This window comes from Ranitomeya variabilis, chromosome 4 (assembly GCF_051348905.1).
Source record: "Ranitomeya variabilis isolate aRanVar5 chromosome 4, aRanVar5.hap1, whole genome shotgun sequence".
In the NCBI taxonomy this organism is placed as follows: domain Eukaryota; kingdom Metazoa; phylum Chordata; class Amphibia; order Anura; family Dendrobatidae; genus Ranitomeya; species Ranitomeya variabilis.
In genome coordinates, this window is record NC_135235.1 from 743,978,264 (window position 1) to 744,003,555 (window position 25,292).

The window sequence follows — 25,292 nt, forward strand, 5'->3', positions numbered from 1 at the left end:
CAGGAGGAGATGACACACAAGTATATACTATATACAGGAGGAGATGATACACAGATATATACTATATACAGGAAAGAGCAAAACACAACCAATATATGGATACCCAAAGGAACCACCAAACAGAAAGTAGATATAAAAATGCCTTTATTGTATATGATTGGCTTGATAATACAAAACAATTGTGCGCACAACAGGACTAAAAAAATATATATCTATAAAGTTAAAAATAAATTGATGGTAGCGGCTGACCCAGTTTATGTATGTATGTGTGTGTGTGTGTGTGTGTGTGTGTGTGTGTGTGTGTGTGTGTGTGTGTGTGTGTGTATGTATGTATAATATATATGTATAATATATATATATATATATATATATATATATATATATATATATATATATATATATATATATATATATATATATATATATATATATATATATATATAAAAAAGTAGTGCTTCCCTATTTCAATATGTGCACGCAAAAAAGAACAAAAAAAGGGTTTTTATAACAAAAAAAAAAAAAAAAAATGTACAAAAATTCTACTGGGCTCCAGGTATTTCTACAGTTCTGACAGCTCTCAACCGTCCATGTAATATCTGTCAGACCTGCAATCCCGGTCTACTTCAATGTGTACCCCCGAAGCACCTTGCTAAGCCCGACTATCCTTTCCAAAGGCTCCAGGTGGACCACATCACGTTGCCTAAGTCTAGAAGGTATGAATATTGTGTGGTGGTTGTCGACATGTTCTCCAGTTGGCCTGAAGCATTCCCAGTTACCAATATTACTGCAAAAACTACAGCAAAGAAACTGGTGATAGAAGTTATATGCAGATATGGTGTTCCAGAAGTCGTCGAAAGTGACCAAGGTCCGGCCTTTTCTTAAGTGTATCAGAAGGTTTTGACAAGGTTTGGATCCACTGTAGCCCTCCATACTCTGTACCATCCACAATCCAGTGGGAAAGTTGAGAGGCTGAACGGCACATTGAAGGGACAATTGACCAAAATGATGCAGGAGACTACGGCTCCATGGCCAGAGCACCTACCCATTGTACTGTACCATATTCGTACTACCCCTAAGGCAAAATATGGCCTGTCCCCATATGAGATATTGTTTGGTGCTAGGCCCCCAGTTGCAAATTTCTAGCCTCAGTAGTTATCAGAGGAGACTGACCGTGCTGTTCAATATGTTATTCAGCTTAGTAAAAATCTTGCTAACATCTATGTTTTAGTTTTTTTCTTCCCTTCCAGATTCAGCAGAAACCGACACTTGTTACAACTTAAAGTCTGGTGGTTTTGTGGTCGTGAAAAGCCATGTCAGAAAACACGGACTAGAACCCTTGTATGACGGTCCCTACCAAGTCCTCAGTATCACTCCTATGTCAGTAAAGCTGGAAGGAAGGCCGACGTGGATCCACGTATCGCACTGCACGCTGGTCAAACAGACTAGTAGCAAATAAGGGGACATAATGTTGTGATTTTTTGTATTGCCATATAATAATATTGGTAACCGCATGGGACAGCCTAAATTCCCCAATATCCTTTAATAAGTTTATACAATATCATGAAAGATTAGTAGTACAGATGGGTATAGCCGATAAAATTGTCAGTTCTATTTTCATTTACCCTATGATTACACAAATGTGGGATACATTGGTTAGGGCCACAGACTATATGGATGATCAAATTTGGGATATATTGGATATACTTAATACTACTGTTGTTGTCCAAAACCAATTTATTATAGTCACTAATCAATACACTGTAGTACTGGATTACTTAACAGCAGCACAGGGTGGTACGTGTCAGGTTATTGGACCTGCATGCTGTCATTATACAGATCCCAATAGCAGTATGAAGTTAAAGTTAGAGGATATTCAAAGACTCAGAGAATAATATGATAAAGACAATGACCGTAATAAGGACAGTTGGTGGGCAGACACCTTCTCCTTTCTTAATCCAGCCAATTGGTTTGAGGGACTTGGGGGCTGGATAGCTGGAATCTTTCAAAGTTTGTTATATATTGTTGCCTTTATCCTTGTCATGTATGTACTACTAAAACTTGTTCTTCGGTGTATTTCTGTATGTATTAGGACATTCTGCACTAAGATAACTAATGATGATACCAAAAGCGTTGCCACCTCTGCTCTTCTCTACACCGATTTCACAAAGATACCCGATGAAGATGTTGAAACCAAGCGCAAGGCTATCTTCAAAAGATCCCCACCACTGTTATCAATAATTGTTATTCGTAAATTCTAGTATACAGGGGGGACGGGTACGCCGCAACAGCCATGGCTGGTAACATGGCACTAGTCATGTGAAGACCAGTACCCCTCGAGCTTAGAGCTTGGGATAGTACCTCTGATGCTGGACATTAACAAAATTTATCTAGGGGGGGAATGTGAAGGGACAAATTAAGAAAGGTTCTCCATTTTGTGTTTTTGACTCCATTTTCTTGTTGCTTAAAGATAAATTCTGTTATTTAATTAGGTAAAAGGTTACAGCTGCCATGAAGTAACTTTATCTTGTTGTTCACAAGCCTGCTATTCAACTAGGCTATGGTTCATAATTAGTATAAAGACCTTGAGTCTTGTGACTCGAGCCAGATAATAGATTCGGGGGTGTATCGCTATACAAGACTGAGGCACCTGTTAGAAAAACACATACTATGCCAAGAAGATATGACCATATATGTAGTTTCCGGTTTTTCTGTATTCTTATGGGTTAAGTTTTTCCTGCATTCTTATAGGTTAAGAACTGTGAGCGTGTTCTTATGCTGATTGGTTGAAGTATAAATTTCTATGATTATGAAAAGCGATACACAAAACGGGGGCCAGAGATCTGCTCGATCCCCCATACGGAGGCACACGTCTCCGTCTGGTCATTTTCAGTTGCCGGCAACGCCCTGTAGATTAATTTGGAAATCACTGAGTTAACCGTGAAGGATCAATTTAGATCCTCCCTCAACACTCATATCCCTGTGTGTGGTGAGTATCCCATGTCGGGGCCCACATACTCTTTGGCGCCATCGCTCTCACTCTTTAAGTCCCCCTTGTTCACATCTGGCAGCTGTCAATTTGCCTCCAACACTTTTCCTTTCACTTTTTCCCTATTATGTAGATAGGGGCAAAATTGTTTGGTGAATTGGAACGAGCGGGGTTAAAATTTCGCCTCACAACATAGCCTATGACGCTCTCGGGGTCCAGACGTCTGACTGTGCAAAATTTTTTGGCTGTAGCTGCGACGGTGCAGATGCCAATCCCGGACATACACACACACATTCAGCTTTATATATTAGATAAACAAACATACCATACATACATATACCGTACATACACACAGATACACATACATATACCGTATATGCAAACACACACATTATTATTATTAATTTATATAGCACTATTAATTCCATGGTGCTGTACATGAGAAGGGGTTACATACAAGTTACAGATATCACTTACAGTAAACAAAACTAACAATGACAGACTGGAACAGAGGGAAGAGGACCCTGCCCTTGCGGGCTTACATTCTACATTGTACATACAGATACACATACATATACTGTCATACCTACAAATAACGCACATACACACGCATACCGTATATACATACACAGGTATACAGGTCCTTCTCAAAAAATTAGCATATAGTGTTAAATTTCATTATTTACCATAATGTAATGATTACAATTAAACTTTCATATATTATAGATTCATTATCCACCAACTGAAATTTGTCAGGTCTTTTATTGTTTTAATACTGATGATTTTGGCCTACAACTCCTGATAACCCAAAAAACCTGTCTCAATAAATTAGCATATTTCACCCGACCAATCAAATAAAAGTGTTTTTTAATACCAAACAAAAAAAACATCAAATAATAATGTTCAGTTATGCACTCAATACTTGGTCGGGAATCCTTTGGCAGAAATGACTGCTTCAATGCGGCGTGGCATGGAGGCAATCAGCCTGTGACACTGCTGAGATGTTATGGAGGCCCAGGATGCTTCAATAGCGGCCTTAAGCTCATCCAGAGTGTTGGGTCTTGCGTCTCTCAACTTTCTCTTCACAATATCCCACAGATTCTCTATGGGGTTCAGGTCAGGAGAGTTGGCAGGCCAATTGAGCACAGTAATACCATGGTCAGTAAACCATTTACCAGTGGTTTTGGCACTGTGAGCAGGTGCCAGGTCGTGCTGAAAAATGAAATCTTCATCTCCATAAAGCATTTCAGCCGATGGAAGCATGAAGTGCTCCAAAATCTCCTGATAGCTAGCTGCATTGACCCTGCCCTTGATGAAACACAGTGGACCAACACCAGCAGCTGACATGGCACCCCACACCATCACTGACTGTGGGTACTTGACACTGGACTTCAGGCATTTTGGCATTTCCTTCTCCCCAGTCTTCCTCCAGACTCTGGCACCTTGATTTCCGAATGACATGCAAAATTTGCTTTCATCAGAAAAAAGTACTTGGGACCACTTAGCAACAGTCCAGTGCTGCTTCTCTGTAGCCCAGGTCAGGCGCTTCTGCCGCTGTTTATGGTTCAAAAGTGGCTTTACCTGGGGAATGCGGCACCTGTAGCCCATTTCCTGCACACGCCTGTGCACGGTGGCTCTGGATGTTTCCACACCAGACTCAGTCCACTGCTTCCTCAGGTTCCCCAAGGTCTGGAATCGGTCCTTCTCCACAATCTTCCTCAGGGTCCGGTCACCTCTTCTCGTTGTACAGCGTTTTCTGCCACATTGTTTCCTTCCAACAGACTTACCATTGAGGTGCCTTGATACAGCACTCTGGGAACAGCCTATTTGTTGAGAAATTTCTTTCTGGGTCTTACCCTCTTGCTTGAGGGTGTCAATGATGGCCTTCTTGACATCTGTCAGGTCGCTAGTCTTACCCATGATGGGGGTTTTGAGTAATGAACCAGGCAGGGAGTTTTTAAAAGCCTCAGGTATCTTTTGCATGTGTTTAGAGTTGATTCAGAAGATTAGGGTAATAGGTCATTTAGAGAACCTTTTCTTGATATGCTAATTTATTGAGACAGGGTTTTTTGGGTTATCAGGAGTTGTATGCCAAAATCATCAGTATTAAAACAATAAAAGACCTGACAAATTTCAGTTGGTGGATAATGAATCTATAGTATATGAAAGTTTAATTGTAATCATTACATTATGGTAAATAATGAAATTTAACACTATATGCTAATTTTTTGAGAAGGACCTGTATACACAAAGTATACACATACCGTACACACACACATATACTGCACATAAACATACATATATACCATATATACATACAATTATATCGCACATACACACATACTATACACACATACACATACTGTACACGCATACACAGATACACATACTGTACATACACAGATATCACATACATACATACATACATACATAAACAAGCACATACACACACACACACACACACACACATACTAATCTTGTATATCGGGGATTAGATGAGCCCTGGAGGTCAGTTCAGTTGGAGAGGGCTGCATCGGGGATTAGATGAGCCCTGGAGGTCAGTTCAGTTGGAGAGGGCTGCAGACCCCACTGTGGGGGATATGGCACAGAGCTGACAGGACTGATATCATCCCCCCAGTGCGGTCCGTGTGATGTCCCGTGCAGTGAGCTTCTCCCCTATCTCTTCCCTGTGAGGAGATGCTGCAGCCTGCCGAGAACAGAACAGTGGAGGGAGCAGAAGACACACTAAGTCCTGCTCTTCCTCCACTGCTGTTCCTGACTGCTGTGCGGCGGGCCCCTGACTGTAAGGGAGTACTCACCAGTCACCATTGGGACGCACCATGCTGGAGAACAGAGACAGCAGCCAATGAGCGCTCTCCTCAGTCTGGTGAGGAAAGTGTTCATTGGCCAGCGTCTCTCCCTGCATGACACGCCCCCCTTTTGAACCTCTGCACTCCGTGCCGTTCTCTCCCCAGCTTATGTTGGGATGATTAAAGGACGGAGTGAGAGGGGCCCGATGCTACATGATACTGGGCCTGCCGGGACCACCCTCCACCTCTCGGCCCCAGAGAAGAGGCATTGGCGGTATGTCAGCCCCTGGCTGGGGGCCCCTAGGGCAGTGGGGGCCCTAGGCAGCTGCCTTGTCTGCCTGCCCCTAACGCCGGCCCATGGCTAGAACAATTTTGGATCATTCCCCCATGAGTGTGGTACTTGAGGGAGTGGGATCTGTACCTGCTAGGGGTTGCATGTGGAGGATGAATCCGTTTTGGCTACACCTCATTGACTTAGATGGACACATACGGGGGACATTAAGGAATATTTTAAAATTAATGCTGGGACAGCTTCGGTATTGACGGTATGGGAGGGCATGAAGGCCTATTTCAGAGGGCTCTGCATTAAAGAGATATCCCGAGTCAAGGTAGAAATGGGCAGGAAGGATCAGATGATGATGAGTGTTGGAGGAGACGGAGGAGGCATTAATCAACTATCAGTCCCCAGAAGCACAGGGAAGGTTGAAGGTAGCGCAGAATAGAGTATGTCAGATGGCAATGAAAAAGGCGGAACGTAGGAAAATGCTTCAAACTGCTAAATAATTTGAGGAGGGGGACAAGGCGGGTCATCTTCTTTCTAGAATAGCGGCGGCTCAAAGAGTCTCCACACATATAGTCTCTTTGAAGAGAAAGGAAGGACCATACTGGTTGCAAAGCAATTTTGGAGATGATGACGGATTATTACTCGGATCTTTATAAATCACGGGTTCAGCCAACGATGGAGGAGGTGGATGGTTTCTTGGCAGAGGTACAGCTCCCCAGACTCTCAGAGGCAGATCGGGGTCTTCTTGAGGAGCTTGACACCGCACTGGCCTCTATGCCCAATGATAAAGCCCCAAAGGTGGATGGGATTCCGGGGGAGGTGTATAAAAAAAAATATAAAGAGGTATTGCTTTACGCTTTGTTGGAAGTGTATGGTGCTGGTCTGGTGGGGGGAGTTGCCGCAGTCCATGCGTGAGGCAATAATTGTAGTGTTGCAAGAACAGGGTAAGGATCCGGCTTCTCATCGCCCAATTTCGTTATTAACGACAGATATTAAAATCTTGGCCAAGATATTGGCTAATCTTAACAAGGTGATAACGACACTAAGACACCAGGACAAATCTGGATTTATGCCCAATAGTTCTACTACATGTAATCTTAGATGATTATTTCTTAATATGCAGGTAAAGGCGGACAATATGGGTCGGAGGGTTGTGGTGTCTTTAGACGCTGCTAAGGCATTTGATAGTGTGGAGTGGCGGTATTTGTGGGCGGTCATGAAGGCTATGGGTTTTGGCGAGAGATTTATAAGTTGGGTGCAATTGTTATATGCGTCTCCAAGAGCCAGGATAAGGGTAAATGGGCTCTTGTCGGGGGATTTCCGTTTATATAGGGGAACGCGGCAGGGGTAAGTGAGTTGTTTTCATTAAATGAAAATTTATTAATTGGTTTTGTATTCATTGTACCTGTCTGGAAATTGTGTCAGACTGTTACTGGTGTGTCATATGCTTTAATAAAAACTAAGTGATTTAAAAGAACTACACGACTGATAAAGTAGCCACAGCCGGTGACTGAGAAGAATCTGTGACTTCTCTGCATTTAGTGGTCACTACTCACCTGGGTAGTCATATGTAGGAATCTCCTCTCTACACCGCTCATCACCCCTCACATATGTCTCTGTAGTATTAATATGGGTCAGATCTTCACCCTGAAACAAATATTGTAAAAGTCACAGACAGATGGAGAAGTCACATCTATGGTCAGCTCTAATCCTGCCATCTCCACCGTTCTCATTACACAAGTATAAAACATAATACTGGGGGATAAAACAAGACTGAGCACAAGACCTTCACCGGCGTCTACACATCATAGGGGAGATCTCATGACACCTTCTCTCCATCTACCTGATGATCCTGAGGAACATTGGGATCTTCTTGTTTACAGTCCTCAGGAAGAAGAGGACGGGGACATCTCTCTGGTGTTATCCTCTTACTGGATAGATCTGGAGGAAACACATACAGGGACTGAATTCATTCTTTACATACAGATAATTATAGGCCATGTGTATTTAGTCCTGTCTTCTACCTGGTGATGTGAAGAACTGGGGAACCTCCATCATGACGTTCTTGTACAGATATTTGTGTCCTTCTAAATACTCCCACTCCTCCATGGAGAAATAGACGGAGACATCCTGACACCTTATAGGAACCTGACACATACAATGATACCGTCATCCCCCCGATTCCTTCATAGCGTTACTGTATAATGTCCCAGCATTCCCAGCAGTGTCACCTCTCCAGTCAGCAGCTCAATCATCTTGTAAGCGAGTTCTAGAATCTTCCGGTCATTGAAGTCCTCATGTATCAGGTGAGGTGGAGGCCTCGTGATTGGGCTCAGGGGTCTTCCCCATCCCTCAGACACAGGGTCCTGACAGCGGTCACTAGAGGTCTTCTTCACCACTGTGTAATCCTGGTTATGGAAAGACACATTTGTAAATCTCACTACAGACATTTCCAGAATCCTCACCTCTCCAGTTCTGTCCATCTGTTATTCCCATAGATAAGAATGATGTAATGTGACGTCATCAGAATCTCTCACCTCTCCAGTAAGACGGAAGAGGATCTCTAGGGTGAGGTGTAATATTCTCTCAGCCATTGGGTCCCTGTCCATATCCATCCTTGATGATTAATTCAGAAAATTTCTCTCAATATACAAGATGTCCACTGAGAGGATCTGATATTGTAGGAAAAAGAAGAGGAAGAAAGTGAGCCAATGTAACATCATAAAGGATGACAACAATGTGAAACATATCGGGAGATAGAACGTGTAGATGTCGTATTCTCTAGTCTTTTATGGACTGGAACACAAGTTGAATTGCTGACTAAGACATCTCCTCCATGCTCCCAATCACTGGCTAAGTTGGCCATTGCATCAGCAACTTATTGGCTGTAGGAATCACAAGTTTGTTGGGACTGACCAGGATGTGCTGCAAAAGAGCGGAGAAGATGGAGGTCTGCAGAGACCAGCTGTGGCTGTGAAAAGTCATCATGTCATCTAGATAAGATGGAGATCGAAAGAAAGACGACCTCCAGGGAAGATGTAATCCATAAGATACCTGGATGCAAATGATCATTGTATGGTCTGCAGTATGATGATGGCTGCTAATAACTCCATGTACTCCCGCCTCGATTACTGCAATAACCTGCTCTGTGGCCTCCCTGCTAACTCCCTTGCACCACTCCAGTCTGTCCTCAACTGTGCTGCTCGGCTAATCCACCTCTCTCCTCACTACTCCCCTGCTTCTCCCCTCTGCAAATCCCTCCACTGGCTCCCAATTAATCCAGTTCAAACTACTAACACTGATCTATAAAGCCATCCACAACCTGTCCCCTCCTTATATCTCTGAACTAAACTCCCACTATCTTCCCTCACGTAATCTTTGATCCTCAAGACCTCCTACTCTCCTCCACACTTATTCGTTCCTCACACAACTGTCTCCAAGATTTCTCCCGAATATCCCCCATCCTCTTGAATTCCAAGCCTCAACACGTCCGATTATCCACCACCCTCAGACGGAACCTGAAAACCCATCTCTTCAGGAAAGCCTACAGCCTGCAATAACCATTCTGCCGCCTCACCAGCCACCTGAGCTGCCGCCTCACCACCACCAGAGCTGCCGCCTCACCAACAACCCGAGCTGCCGCCTCACCAACCACACGAGCTGCTGCCTCACCACCACCAGTGTTGCAGCACCCCGACCTCCTGTCTCTTCCCCATTAACCCGAAGAATGTAAGTCCGCAAGGACAGGGTCCTCTCCCCTCCATACCAGTATGTCATTGTAAATTTGTTTATTGTTAACGATATCTATAACCCTGTATGTAACCCCTTTTCTCATGTACAGTACCATGGAATTAATGGTGCTATATAATAAATAATAACGTATCTTCTTACCATTTTATAGGACATACTGGAAGTTGTAGGGTTGTAAATTCATGCAATACAATGGTTTATGGGGCTGACTTGATATTACAATTATTTGTTGTACTAAGCTTCGTTCTTGTATTCAAGTACTCTTGGTTCTGGTCATGTATTCATATACTTGTGGTGGTTCTGGTGATTTAGTCAAGTACTGAATGAGGTTCTGGTGATGTATCAATTTAATGGTGGTGGTCCCCGTGGTGTAGTCAAGTACTGATGGTGGCTCTGTTCATGTATGCATGTACTGATGGTGGTTCAGATAATTACCTGGTATTTTGCTCACACGTGTATGTTTGCTTTGTTTCACTGTGCTTTGTTCAACTGCTGCCTGACCTAGGACCGTGCTCTGAATCACTATGTTTTCACCCTTTGCTTGATCCACTATCTTACTGGTATTTTGACCCATGGACATTAAACTGATGATTTATTTTTTTTTTATCACCTATGACGTACTCTCCTGACCTCGGACCTTTTGATTACCCAGCCTTGCGGGTTGTCCATGAGGAGTGACTAGTGTCACACATATACAGTGTATGGGGGGGGGATGGAGGTATTGTTGGAACATTATACTGTGTGGGGGAATGGCTGTACTGTGAGAACCATAGTGACCTATGATGCTTTGATCACAGAACAAGGCTCCATAGGTTGTACTATGATGGTGAACAAAAGATTGTCTCTTGTCTATATTCATTCAATTCTCTCTTTTCAGGTTTTTCAGCTTGCCATTTTTGGACTAGGTTTGGATTTTGTGGACTCCTGAAAACCAGCATGGCTTTTTAAAAAATTATTTCAATAATTTGGTGAACTAGGGGTTAGGGGAGTAGTTTATTAAATGAAATATTTTTCTGAGTGTTTTTGTCTTTCAGCTTACTGCATTAGTAATGGGGGTGTCTGACAGATGTCTCTCCAACACTAACCCCTAGGATTGATGCCAGCTGACAAATTCCCCCAAAAAATTACCCCGATTGCCAACGCACCAATGCAATCGAGAAGAGCCAGGCAAAGTGGCCGAATTGGCGCATCTAATGTAATGCACCACTTCTGGAGTGGCTGAAAGCTGATATTTTTAGGCTGGGAAGGGGCCTATATCCAGGGACCTTGCCAGCCTGATATCAGCTCCCAGCTGTCTGATTTAACTTGGCAGGTTATTAAACAAGGAGAAAAATAATGGCATTCTGTGAGAACTTGTTTGGGCTTCTGTCCTCACATCCTGCAGTTGTCTGAATGGATCTAATGTGGACTTGGGAACCAGCTAAGGCTACTTTCACACTAGCGTCGTGCACTGTACGTCGCAATGCGACGTGCCGACGCAACGACGCTAGCATTGAAAGCGCCGCACAACGGGGGCAGCGGATGCAGTTTTTCAACCCATCCGCTGCCCCATTGTAAGGTCCGGGGAGGAGGGGGCGGACACGTCGCACAAAAAAACTTTACATGTAGCGTTTTTTTGTGCCGACGGTCTGCCAAAGCACGACGCATCTGTCGCACGATGGATGCGACGTGTGGCAATCCGTCGCAATGCGTCGCTAATGCAAGTCAATGAAGAAAAAACGCATCCTGCAAGCACTTTTGCAGGATGTGTTTTTTAGCCAAAACGATGCATTGCGACGGAGGCCAAACGACGCTAGTGTGAAAGTAGCCTAAGCCGCATTCTGTCCACAGCTGTTACATCACTGTTCACACTATACAGAGACCCCAAAAGAATCTCAGTGCTGAAGGGGTTAATGTCCCCCAAACCCAGTAATGGAGAATCACCACATACTTCCACCCGCAGAGCCGCACTCCACATAGAGAATAATGGGGCCTCCAGCACCGACCTCCACCCGCAGAGCCGCACTCCACATAGAGAATAATGGAGCCTCCAGCACCTACCTCCACCCGCAGAGCCGCACTCCACATAGAGAATAATGGAGCCTCCAGCACCTACCTCCACCCGCAGAGCCGCACTCCTCAGAGAATAATGGAGCCTCCAGCACCGACCTCCACATAGAGAATAATGGAGCCTCCAGCACCGACCTCCACCTGCAGAGCCGCACTCCACATAGAGAATAATGGGGCCTCCAGCACCGACCTCCACCCGCAGAGCCGCACTCCACATAGAGAATAATGGGGCCTCCAGCACCGACCTCCACCCGCAGAGCCGCACTCCACATAGAGAATAATGGAGCCTCCAGCACCGACCTCCACCCGCAGAGCCGCACTCCTCAGAGAATAATGGGGCCTCCAGCACCGACCTCCACATAGAGAATAATGAAGCCTCCAGCACCGACCTCCACCCGCAGAGCCGCACTCCACATAGAGAATAATGGAGCCTCCAGCACCGACCTCCACCCGCAGAGTCGCACTCCACATAGAGAATAATGGAGCCTCCAGCACCGACCTCCACCCGCAGAGCCGCACTCCTATGCTATGGTAAATGCTAGACTGTATGGGCTCCTTCCAGGTGTGACGTCATTTCCGGGGGCGTGTCCAATCGGGAGGGGGCGTGTTCTGAGTTCACATCATGGGCGTATTCTCTTTTGGTTGAGCCTAGAGTGTATGGGCTCCTTCCAGGTCCTGACTGCAGCCCATACAGTGTATCTGGCTCACTACTGAAGACGCTAGACTGTATGGGCTCCTTCCAGGTATATATTCTTGAAGATAGCAGACTTTCTGGGCTGCTGCCTGGCCCTGACTGCTGCCTATACATGACACTAGAATGTATGTGCTCCTTCAAGGTATAAATTATTAAAGCCATCAGAATATATGGGCTTCTGCCAGGTCCTGACTGCAGCCCATACAGTCTAGCCAGCTCACTGGTGAAGAGACTAGACTGTACAGGCTCCTGTCAGGTATATATTATTGTAGATACAGACTGTACGGGCTCCTGTCAGGTATATATTATTGTAGATACAGACTGTACGGGCTCCTGTCAGGTATATATTATTGTAGATATAGACTGTACGGGCTCCTGTCAGGCATATATTATTGTAGATATAGACTGTACGGACTCCTGTCAGGTATATATTATTGTAGATATAGACTGTACGGGCTCCTGTCAGGTATATATTATTGTAGATACAGACTGTACAGACTCCTGTCAGGTATATATTATTGTAGATACAGACTGTACAGACTCCTGTCAGGTATATATTATTGTAGATACAGACTGTACGGGCTCCTGTCAGGTATGTATTATTGTAGATACAGACTGTACGGGCTCCTGTCAGATATATATTATTGTAGATACAGACTGTACAGGCTCCCGTCAGGTATATATTATTGTAGATACAGACTGTACGGGCTCCTGTCAGGTATATATTATTGTAGATACAGACTGTACGGGCTCCTGTCAGGTATATATTATTGTAGATACAGACTGTACAGGCTCCTGTCAGGTATATATTATTGTAGATACAGACTGTACGGGCTCCTGTCAGGTATATATTATTGTAGATACAGACTGTACGGGCTCCTGTCAGGTATATATTATTGTAGATACAGACTGTACAGGCTCCTGTCAGATATATATTATTGTAGATATAGACTGTACGGGCTCCTGTCAGGTATATATTATTGTAGATATAGACTGTACGGGCTCCTGTCAGGTATATATTATTGTAGATACAGACTGTATGGGCCCCTGTCAGGTATATATTATTGTAGATACAGACTGTACAGGCTCCTGTCAGGTATATATTATTGTAGATATAGACTGTACGGGCTCCTGTCAGGTATATATTATTGTAGATATAGACTGTACGGGCTCCTGTCAGGTATATATTATTGTAGATATAGACTGTACGGGCTCCTGTCAGGTATATATTATTGTAGATACAGACTGTACAGGCTCCTGTCAGGTATATATTATTGTAGATACAGACTGTACGGGCTCCTGTCAGGCATATATTATTGTAGATATAGACTGTACGGGCTCCTGTCAGGTATATATTATTGTAGATACAGACTGTACGGACTCCTGTCAGGTATATATTATTGTAGATATAGACTGTACGGGCTCCTGTCAGGTATATATTATTGTAGATATAGACTGTACGGGCTCCTGTCAGGTATATATTATTGTAGATATAGACTGTACGGGCTCCTGTCAGGTATATATTATTGTAGATATAGACTGTACGGGCTCCTGTCAGGTATATATTATTGTAGATACAGACTGTATGGGCCCCTGTCAGGTATATATTATTGTAGATACAGACTGTACAGGCTCCTGTCAGGTATATATTATTGTAGATATAGACTGTACGGGCTCCTGTCAGGTATATATTATTGTAGATATAGACTGTACGGGCTCCTGTCAGGTATATATTATTGTAGATATAGACTGTACGGGCTCCTGTCAGGTATATATTATTGTAGATACAGACTGTACGGACTCCTGTCAGGTATATATTATTGTAGATACAGACTGTACAGGCTCCTGTCAGGTATATATTATTGTAGATACAGACTGTACAGGCTCCTGTCAGGTATATATTATTGTAGATATAGACTGTACGGGCTCCTGTCAGGTATATATTATTGTAGATACAGACTGTACGGGCTCCTGTCAGGTATATATTATTGTAGATACAGACTGTACAGGCTCCTGTCAGGTATATATTATTGTAGATACAGACTGTACGGGCTCCTGTCAGGTATATATTATTGTAGATATAGACTGTACGGGCTCCTGTCAGGTATATATTATTGTAGATATAGACTGTACGGGCTCCTGTCAGGTATATATTATTGTAGATACAGACTGTACGGGCTCCTGTCAGGTATATATTATTGTAGATATAGACTGTATGGGCTCCTGTCAGGTATATATTATTGTAGATATAGACTGTACGGGCTCCTGTCAGGTATATATTATTGTAGATATAGACTGTGCGGGCTCCTGTCAGGTATATATTATTGTAGATACAGAGTGTACGGGCTCCTGTCAGGTATATATTATTGTAGATACAGACTGTATGGGCTCCTGTCAGGTATATATTATTGTAGATATAGACTGTACGGGCTCCTGTCAGGTATATATTATTGTAGATACAGACTGTACAGGCTCCTGTCAGGTATATATTATTGTAGATACAGACTGTACAGGCTCCTGTCAGGTATATATTATTGTAGATATAGACTGTACAGGCTCCTGTCAGGTATATATTATTGTAGATATAGACTGTACAGGCTCCTGTCAGGTATATATTATTGTAGATATAGACTGTACGGGCTCCTGTCAGGCATATATTATTGTAGATACAGACTGTACGGGCTCCTGTCAGGTATATATTATTGTAGATACAGACTGTATGGGCTCCTGTCAGGTATATATTATTGTAGATATAGACTGTACGGGCTCCTGTCAGGTATATATTATTGTAGATACAGACTGTACGGGCCCCTGTCAGGTATATATTATTGTAGATATAGACTGTACGGGCTCCTGTCAGGTATATATTATTGTAGATACAGACTGTACGGGCCCCTGTCAGGTATATATTATTGTAGATATAGACTGTACGGGCTCCTGTCAGGTATATATTATTGTAGATATAGACTGTACGGGCTCCTGTCAGGTATATATTATTGTAGATACAGACTGTACGGGCTCCTGTCAGGTATATATTATTGTAGATATAGACTGTATGGGCTCCTGTCAGGTATATATTATTGTAGATATAGACTGTACGGGCTCCTGTCAGGTATATATTATTGTAGATATAGACTGTGCGGGCTCCTGTCAGGTATATATTATTGTAGATACAGAGTGTACGGGCTCCTGTCAGGTATATATTATTGTAGATACAGACTGTATGGGCTCCTGTCAGGTATATATTATTGTAGATATAGACTGTACGGGCTCCTGTCAGGTATATATTATTGTAGATACAGACTGTACGGGCTCCTGTCAGGTATATATTAGTGATGGTATCAGAATGTATGGGCCCCTGTCAGGTATATATTATTGTAGATATAGACTGTACGGGCTCCTGTCAGGTATATATTATTGTAGATACAGACTGTATGGGCTCCTGTCAGGTATATATTATTGTAGATATAGACTGTACGGGCTCCTGTCAGGTATATATTATTGTAGATACAGACTGTACGGGCTCCTGTCAGGTATGTATTACTGATGATATCAGAATGTATGGGCCCCTGTCAGGTATATATTACTGATGATATCAGAATGTATGGGCCCCTGTCAGGTATGTATTACTGATGATATCAGAATGTATGGGCCCCTGTCAGGTATATATTAGTGATAATATCAGACTGTATGGGCCCCTGTCAGGTATATATTATTGTAGATATAGACTGTATGGGCCCCTGTCAGGTATATATGCTGCGATTGTTCTCGTATGCTGATTCGGCATGAAAAAATAATCACAGATGTGATCTGCCCCATAGATTAACACTGGTCCGAGTGCCATGCGATGCTTTCTCACATAGCGCTTGTCCGTGTTCTACGCTAGTGTGACCCCGGCCTTAAACTTATGAAGCGACACAGACCACCTGCAGTTCAGCCATCATCAATATTTAAATTACAAGTTTTGCACCATCCAAAAAAATGGTAATTTTAACCTAGTTCCATCGGTTTCTTAAAGGGAACCTGTCACCAGGTTTTCCCAATATATAGTACCACCAGCACCTATATGCCCTTATACACACCCTTCTAGAGTGCTGTACATACTGTATATACTCGAGTATAAGCTGAAATTTTCAGCCCACTTTTTTGGGCAGAAAGAGACCCTCTCGGCTTATACTCGAGTCATTGTCGGCGGGGGAGCGCCTGCTGTCACATACTCACCTGCTCCTGGCGCAGTCCCTGCATGTCCGATGGTCTCCGGGCAGCTCTTCCTGTGTTCAGCGGTCACGTGGTACCGCTCATTAAAGTAATGAATATGGACGCTGCTGGCTCCCGGAGATCATCTGACAGTGAGAAGCTGCCGGGGAACGCTCCGGGAGCAGGTGAGTATGACGGGGGGAGGTGAGCATTACGCGATATTCACCTCTCCCCGTTCCACCGCAGGGCGCCGGTCTGTCTTCCGTCCTCTGGCTGTGACTGTTCAGGTCAGAGGGCGCGATGATGCGATTAGTGTGGTGCCACCCTCTGCCTGAACAGTCAGTGCAGAGGATGGAAGACAGAGCAGCGCGCAGCGGTGGAATGTGGAAGGTGACTATCGCAAGTGCCGGGGGCCTGAGCGAAGAGAGGTGAGTATGTGATTTTTTTTATTTTAATCGCAGCAACAGCATATGGGGAATAATGTGTGGAGCATCGTGTGGGGCATAATGTGTGGAGCATCTCATGGGGCATAATGTGTGGAGCATCTCATGGGGCATAATCTGTGGAGCATCTCATGGGGCATAATCTATGGAGCATCTCATGGGGCCATCAACCTTTATGCAGCATTGTATGGGGTAAAAGTTTCTATGGAGCATCTCATGGGGCCATTAACATTTGTGCAGTATTATATGGGGCATATTTTAATATGGAGCATCTTATGGGGCCATCATGAACTGCATGGAGCATTATGTGGGGCTCCTGATTCAATATGGATATTCAAAAACACTTAATCTACTGATGTCTTAATTAATTTTACTTTTATTGGTATCTATTTTTATTTTTGACATTTACCGGTAGCTGCTGCATTTTCCACACTAGGCTTATACTTGAGTCAATAAGTTTACCCAGTTTTTTGTGGCAAAATTAGGGGGGTCGGCTTATACTCAGGTCGGCTTCTACTCGAGTATATACGGTATGTCCCTAAGCCAATGTGCATAATGTAAATAACTTATTATACTCACCTACGGGGCAGTTCGGTGTTATGTTTGGAGCTGGTCTTCATCCGGCGCAGTCCTTCCCGTGGATGATGTGTTCTACATCATCCACACAACCTCCCTCATCACGCTTCTGTGACTTGCAAAGGAGCGCGATGGAAGACTCCGTGTGGATGACATAGGACACGTCATCGACTCAAAGAAAGAAGGATGGTGATAGGAGAGAAGGCACCGGATTAAGACTAGCGAAGCCCATTGGATGGGGCTAGGCAAGTCTACTATGCCACTATCTTAAGGGCATACAGATAGTGGTTGTGCTTTATAAAATGCTGTATATAAGGGTTGTAAGACTGCTCTTACTGAGTGTATTGGGGGACACTCGCTTGGCCGTGATATTCAGCACACGGGCACGGTTTTTCAAACAAAACAGTCCATACGGTTTATTAAGCCTCATAAACCATACCATGAGCAGTCCATTTACATACTGAACCAGGACATCACTTCAAGTTTCAGATCCTTATTCTGTGGCAACTAAACACGCTGGTCCTCACTGACCAGTTGCCGTGGGTTACCACACAGTTCATGATACAAGCACCAACAGTTTATGGAGGTACCTTATGGGAGCTCCTGCTCCACTTGCTGACTCCTTGACAGTGCACTGGGAAAGCTGCCCACGGGGATCACCAACTTGCCTGGGTGGCACACAAGTCAGTCCAGACCCACCGGAGGACTGTAGCTTCCCCAAGTTTCACTGTGCGCTGCTCAGGGATCCGGTCCTCCTCCCAGGACCTCCCAACACCAGCATGTGCTTTCAGGAAGCCTCCTCCCAGGTCTTCCAACACAGGAACATACACAGGACCTGTGACCCACACCCTGGTCACATTATGTACCTTGTAAGTTATACCCACACCCCCATAGGTGAGGTATATCACATGGGCTGATCACGTGATCATGACATCATTGCAGGTCCTCATACTCCTGCAGGGAACAAGGTACAGCGAGTGCCCTCACCCAGTGGTGAGGTATATGGGTAGCCAGACCCTCCCATCTCTCATAGCTACCTGCAACCCGGACCCCGGTGCACTAAATGACATCTTCAGTGCTTACGTGCTCTAATGACAAGATACTCTGGGTTGCATCGCAGGGAGCCCCCATCCCTGTGACACATACCTCCCATTAACCACAATGCCAGACACTGTCTCACTACCACATCCATGCATATCCATGGCCTCAATATGCCTCCGTGTGTATACTGGAGAGACCATGCAGCGCCCTCTACCTGTTACAGGGGTCACTGCATCACAGGGTATACAGGCAGTTGGCCTACTATATATACACACCATTCTAGAATGCTGTATATACGTGCATATAGATATGGTGGTTGTACTTTATATGGGGGGGGGACAGAAACAATGATTGAATACCCTGTAGTAAGTAAATGGCTATAGTGCAAGAAAATATAGGGTACTTAGTTAACACGTTTTTTTTATTAAAAAAAATTGCAAAACCAATCCCACTACTTCATGGTGAACCTAATTGGGACAGTCCTAACTAATATTAAAAACCTTAATATACACTGCTCAAAAATATAAAGGGAACACTAAAATCCCACATCCTAGATATCACTGAATGAAATATTCCAGCTGTAAATCTTTATCAAACAAGCAGGTCGCCTACCACAGGGGTCCACCACAATAGCCAGCAGCAGCAGGTCCCCCCAAAATCTCACCACATGGGCCCCCCACAATAGCCAGCAGCAGCGGAGCCCCCCAAAATCCCACACACAGGGGCCCCCCACAATAGCCAGCAGCAGCGGAGCCCCCCAAAATCCCACACACAGGGGCCCCCCACAATAGCCAGCAGCAGCGGAGACCCCCAAAATCCCACACACACAGGGGTCCCCCACAATAGCCAGCAGCAGCAGGTAACCCCAAAATCTCACCAAATGGGCCCCCACAATAGCCAGCAGCAGCGGAGCCCCCCAAAATCCCACACAGGGGCCCCCCACAATAGCCAGCAGCAGCGGAGCCCCCCAAAATCGCACCACAGAGGTCCCCCCAAAATCGCACCACAGAGGTCCCCCCAAAATCGCACCACAGGTCGCCCCACTAACCTCCATCCATGGCGTCCACAAGCTTTCACGCTGCTTTCCTTTTCCGCCTTCCTTAGTAAAAAGAGAACACGCCCCCTCCCGATAGGACACGCCCCCGGAAATGACGTCACACCTGGACTCTGAGCCCATACACTCTAGCATTTACCTCAGCAAAACGCAACTTCCAGCTATCGGCTCGTCATTGGACTAAAGGAGGCCACGCCCCTTCCGGTGACATCATGATTTCATGGAATCAATCCTCCCTCTCAACAAATCAACTCCAATCTAGACGCTACCGTGGAGGTCAGTGCTGGAGGCTCCATTATTCTCTATGAGGAGTGCGGCTCTGCGGGTGGAGGTCGGTGCTGGAGGCTCCATTATTCTCTATGTGGAGTGCGGCTCTGCGGTGGAGGTCGGTGCTGGAGGCTCCATTATTCTCTATGTGGAGTGTGGCTCTGCGGGTGGAGGTCGGTGCTGGAGGCTCCATTATTCTCTATGTGGAGTGCGGCTCTGCGGGTGGAGGTCGGTGCTGGAGGCTCCATTATTCTCTATGTGGAGTGCGGCTCTGCGGGTGGAGGTCGGTGCTGGAGGCTCCATTATTCTCTATGAGGAGTGCGGCTCTGCGGGTGGAGGTCGGTGCTGGAGGCTCCATTATTCTCTATGAGGAGTGCGGCTCTGCGGGTGGAGGTCGGTGCTGGAAGCCCCATTATTCTCTATGAGGAGTGCGGCTCTGCGGGTGGAGGTCGGTGCTGGAGGCTCCATTATTCTCTATGTGGAGTGCGGCTCTGCGGTGGAGGTCGGTGCTGGAGGCTCCATTATTCTCTATGTGGAGTGCGGCTCTGTGGGTGGAGGTCGGTGCTGGAGGCCCCATTATTCTCTATGTGGAGTGCGGCTCTGAGGGTGGAGGTCGGTGCTGGAGACCCCATTATTCTCTATGTGGAGTGCGGCTCTGCGGGTGGAGGTCGGTGCTGGAGGCTCCATTATTCTCTATGTGGAGTGCGGCTCTGCGGTGGAGGTCGGTGCTGGAGGCTCCATTATTCTCTATGTGGAGTGTGGCTCTGCGGGTGGAGGTCGGTGCTGGAGGCTCCATTATTCTCTATGTGGAGTGTGGCTCTGCGGGTGGAGGTCGGTGCTGGAGGCTCCATTATTCTCTATGTGGAGTGTGGCTCTACGGGTGGAGGTCGGTGCTGGAGGCTCCATTATTCTCTAGGTGGAGTGTGGCTCTGCGGGTGGAGGTCGGTGCTGGAGGCTCCATTATTCTCTAGGTGGAGTGTGGCTCTGCGGGTGGAGGTCGGTGCTGGAGGCTCCATTATTCTCTATGTGGAGTGCGGCTCTGCGGGTGGAGGTCGGTGCTGGAGGCTCCATTATTCTCTATGTGGAGTGTGGCTCTGTGGGTGGAGGTCGGTGCTGGAGGCTCCATTATTCTCTATGTGGAGTGTGGCTCTGTGGGTGGAGGTCGGTGCTGGAGGCTCCATTATTCTCTATGTGGAGTGCGGCTCTGTAGGTGGAGGTCGGTGCTGGAGGCTCCATTATTCTCTATGTGGAGTACGGCTCTGCGGGTGGAGGTCGGTGCTGGAGGCTCCATTATTCTCTGTGGAGTACGGCTCTGCGGGTGGAGGTCGGTGCTGGAGGCTCCATTATTCTCTATGTGGAGTGTGGGTGGAGGTCGGTGCTGGAGGCTCCATTATTCTCTATGTGGAGTACGGCTCTGCGGGTGGAGGTCGGTGCGGGAGGCTCATTATTCTCTATGTGGAGTGTGGCTCTGCGGGAGGAGGTCGGTGCTGGAGGCTCCATTATTCTCTATGTGGAGTGCGGCTCTGCGGGTGGAGGTCGGTGCTGGAGGCTCCATTATTCTCTATGTGGAGTGCGGCTCTGTAGGTGGAGGTCGGTGCTGGAGGCTCCATTATTCTCTATGTGGAGTGTGGGTGGAGGTCGGTGCTGGAGGCTCCATTATTCTCTATGTGGAGTACGGCTCTGCGGGTGGAGGTCGGTGCGGGAGGCTCATTATTCTCTATGTGGAGTGTGGCTCTGCGGGTGGAGGTCGGTGCTGGAGGCTCCATTATTCTCTATGTGGAGTGCGGCTCTGTAGGTGGAGGTCGGTGCTGGAGGCTCCATTATTCTCTATGTGGAGTACGGCTCTGCGGGTGGAGGTCGGTGCTGGAGGCTCCATTATTCTCTATGTGGAGTACGGCTCTGTGGGTGGAGGTCGGTGCTGGAGGCTCCATTATTCTCTATGTGGAGTGTGGGTGGAGGTCGGTGCTGGAGGCTCCATTATTCTCTATGTGGAGTACGGCTCTGCGGGTGGAGGTCGGTGCGGGAGGCTCATTATTCTCTATGTGGAGTGCGGCTCTGCGGGTGGAGGTCGGTGCTGGAGGCTCCATTATTCTCTATGTGGAGTGCGGCTCTGCGGGTGGAGGTCGGTGCTGGAGGCCCCATTATTCTCTATGTGGAGTGCGGCTCTGCGGGTGGAGGTCGCTGCGGGAGGCTCCATTATTCTCTATGTGGAGTACGGCTGTGCGGGTGGAGGTCGGTGCTGGAGGCTCCATTATTCTCTATGAGGAGTGCGGCTCTGAGGGTGGAGGTCGGTGCTGGAGGCTCCATTATTCTCTATGTGGAGTGCGGCTCTGAGGGTGGAGGTCGGTGCTGGAGACCCCATTATTCTCTATGTGGAGTGCGGCTCTGCGGGTGGAGGTCGGTGCTGGTGGCTCCATTATTCTCTATGTGGAGTGCGGCTCTGCGGTGGAGGTCGGTGCTGGAGGCTCCATTATTCTCTATGTGGAGTGCGGCTCTGCGGGTGGAGGTCGGTGCTGGAGGCTCCATTATTCTCTATGTGGAGTGCGGCTCTGCGGGTGGAGGTCAGTGCTGGAGGCTCCATTATTCTCTAGGTGGAGTGCGGCTCTGCGGGTGGAGGTCGGTGCTGGAGGCTCCATTATTCTCTAGGTGGAGTGTGGCTCTGCGGGTGGAGGTCGGTGCTGGAGGCTCCATTATTCTCTATGTGGAGTGCGGCTCTGCGGGTGGAGGTCGGTGCTGGAGGCTCCATTATTCTCTATGTGGAGTGCGGCTCTGCGGGTGGAGGTCGGTGCTGGAGGCTCCATTATTCTCTATGTGGAGTGCGGCTCTGAGGGTGGAGGTCGGTGCTGGAGGCTCCATTATTCTCTATGTGGAGTGCGGCTCTGAGGGTGGAGGTCGGTGCTGGAGGCTCCATTATTCTCTATGTGGAGTGCGGCTCTGCGGGTGGAGGTCGGTGCTGGAGGCTCCATTATTCTCTATGTGGAGTGCGGCTCTGCGGTGGAGGTCGGTGCTGGAGGCTCCATTATTCTCTATGTGGAGTGCGGCTCTGCGGGTGGAGGTCGGTGGTGGAGGCTCCATTATTCTCTATGTGGAGTGCGGCTCTGCGGGTGGAGGTCAGTGCTGGAGGCTCCATTATTCTCTATCTGGAGTGTGGCTCTGCGGGTGGAGGTCGGTGGTGGAGGCTCCATTATTCTCTATGTGGAGTGCGGCTCTGCGGGTGGAGGTCGGTGCTGGAGGCTCCATTATTCTCTATGTGGAGTGCGGCTCTGCGGGTGGAGGTCGGTGCTGGAGGCTCCATTATTCTCTATGTGGAGTGTGGCTCTGCGGGTGGAGGTCGGTGCTGGAGGCTCCATTATTCTCTATGTGGAGTGTGGCTCTGCGGGTGGAGGTCGGTGCTGGAGGCTCCATTATTCTCTATGTGGAGTGTGGCTCTGCGGGTGGAGGTCGGTGCTGGAGGCTCCATTATTCTCTATGTGGAGTGCGGCTTTGCAGGTGGAGGTCGGTGCTGGAGGCTCCATTATTCTCTATGTGGAGTGCGGCTCTGCGGGTGGAGGTCGGTGCTGGAGGCTCCATTATTCTCTATGTGGAGTGTGGCTCTGTGGGTGGAGGTCGGTGCTGGAGGCTCCATTATTCTCTATGTGGAGTGTGGCTCTGTGGGTGGAGGTCGGTGCTGGAGGCTCCATTATTCTCTATGTGGAGTGCGGCTCTGCGGGTGGAGGTCAGTGCTGGAGGCTCCATTATTCTCTATGTGGAGTACGGCTCTGCGGGTGGAGGTCGGTGCTGGAGGCTCCATTATTCTCTATGTGGAGTGTGGGTGGAGGTCGGTGCTGGAGGCTCCATTATTCTCTATGTGGAGTACGGCTCTGCGGGTGGAGGTCGGTGCGGGAGGCTCATTATTCTCTATGTGGAGTGTGGCTCTGCGGGAGGAGGTCGGTGCTGGAGGCTCCATTATTCTCTATGTGGAGTGCGGCTCTGCGGGTGGAGGTCGGTGCTGGAGGCTCCATTATTCTCTATGTGGAGTGCGGCTCTGCGGGTGGAGGTCGGTGCTGGAGGCTCCATTATTCTCTATGTGGAGTGCGGCTCTGCGGGTGGAGGTCGGTGCTGGAGGCTCCATTATTCTCTATGTGGAGTGCGGCTCTGCGGGTGGAGGTCGGTGCTGGAGGCTCCATTATTCTCTATGTGGAGTGCGGCTCTGTAGGTGGAGGTCGGTGCTGGAGGCTCCATTATTCTCTATGTGGAGTGTGGGTGGAGGTCGGTGCTGGAGGCTCCATTATTCTCTATGTGGAGTACGGCTCTGCGGGTGGAGGTCGGTGCGGGAGGCTCATTATTCTCTATGTGGAGTGTGGCTCTGCGGGTGGAGGTCGGTGCTGGAGGCTCCATTATTCTCTATGTGGAGTGCGGCTCTGCGGGTGGAGGTCGGTGCTGGAGGCTCCATTATTCTCTATGTGGAGTGCGGCTCTGTAGGTGGAGGTCGGTGCTGGAGGCTCCATTATTCTCTATGTGGAGTACGGCTCTGCGGGTGGAGGTCGGTGCTGGTGGCTCCATTATTCTCTATGTGGAGTACGGCTCTGCGGGTGGAGGTCGGTGCTGGAGGCTCCATTATTCTCTATGTGGAGTGTGGGTGGAGGTCGGTGCTGGAGGCTCCATTATTCTCTATGTGGAGTACGGCTCTGCGGGTGGAGGTCGGTGCGGGAGGCTCATTATTCTCTGTGGAGTGTGGCTCTGCGGGAGGAGGTCGGTGCTGGAGGCTCCATTATTCTCTGTTTGGAGTGCAGCTCTGCGGGTGGAGGTCGGTGCTGGAGGCTCCATTATTCTCTATGTGGAGTGCGGCTCTGCGGGTGGAGGTCGGTGCTGGAGGCCCCATTATTCTCTATGTGGAGTGCGGCTCTGCGGGTGGAGGTCGGTGCGGGAGGCTCCATTATTCTCTATGTGGAGTACGGCTCTGCGGGTGGAGGTCGGTGCTGGAGGCTCCATTATTCTCTATGTGGAGTGCGGCTCTGCGGGTGGAGGTCGGTGCTGGAGGCTCCATTATTCTCTATGTGGAGTGCGGCTCTGCGGGTGGAGGTCGGTGCTGGAGGCTCCATTATTCTCTATGTGGAGTGCGGCTCTGCGGGTGGAGGTCGGTGCTGGAGGCTCCATTCTCTA

The 25,292-nt window shown here is 47.4% G+C and overlaps 1 protein-coding gene across 4 annotated transcripts in view; it reads right to left on the reverse strand.

Annotated features, from left to right (window-relative positions):
• Window positions 1-25,292, reverse strand: part of LOC143768048 (uncharacterized) — an 804,459-nt gene that overhangs the window by 50,665 nt on the left and 728,502 nt on the right. Inside the window, exons 1-6 of one of the 4 annotated variants that reach the window (XM_077256707.1) lie at window positions 19,878-19,996; window positions 8,617-8,751; window positions 8,311-8,487; window positions 8,104-8,227; window positions 7,923-8,020; window positions 7,636-7,726 (exon numbers count right to left, since the gene is read on the reverse strand). The exons of 2 other annotated variants lie outside the window; for them this stretch is intronic. In XM_077256707.1, coding sequence (XP_077112822.1) covers window positions 7,636-7,726; window positions 7,923-8,020; window positions 8,104-8,227; window positions 8,311-8,487; window positions 8,617-8,694 — 568 coding nt within the window. In that variant the 5' untranslated portion in view covers window positions 8,695-8,751; window positions 19,878-19,996. Of the gene's footprint in view, window positions 1-7,635; window positions 7,727-7,922; window positions 8,021-8,103; window positions 8,228-8,310; window positions 8,488-8,616; window positions 8,752-19,877; window positions 19,997-25,292 lie in introns of those variants that run through there. One more of the 4 variants, XM_077256708.1, reaches the window with a different exon arrangement.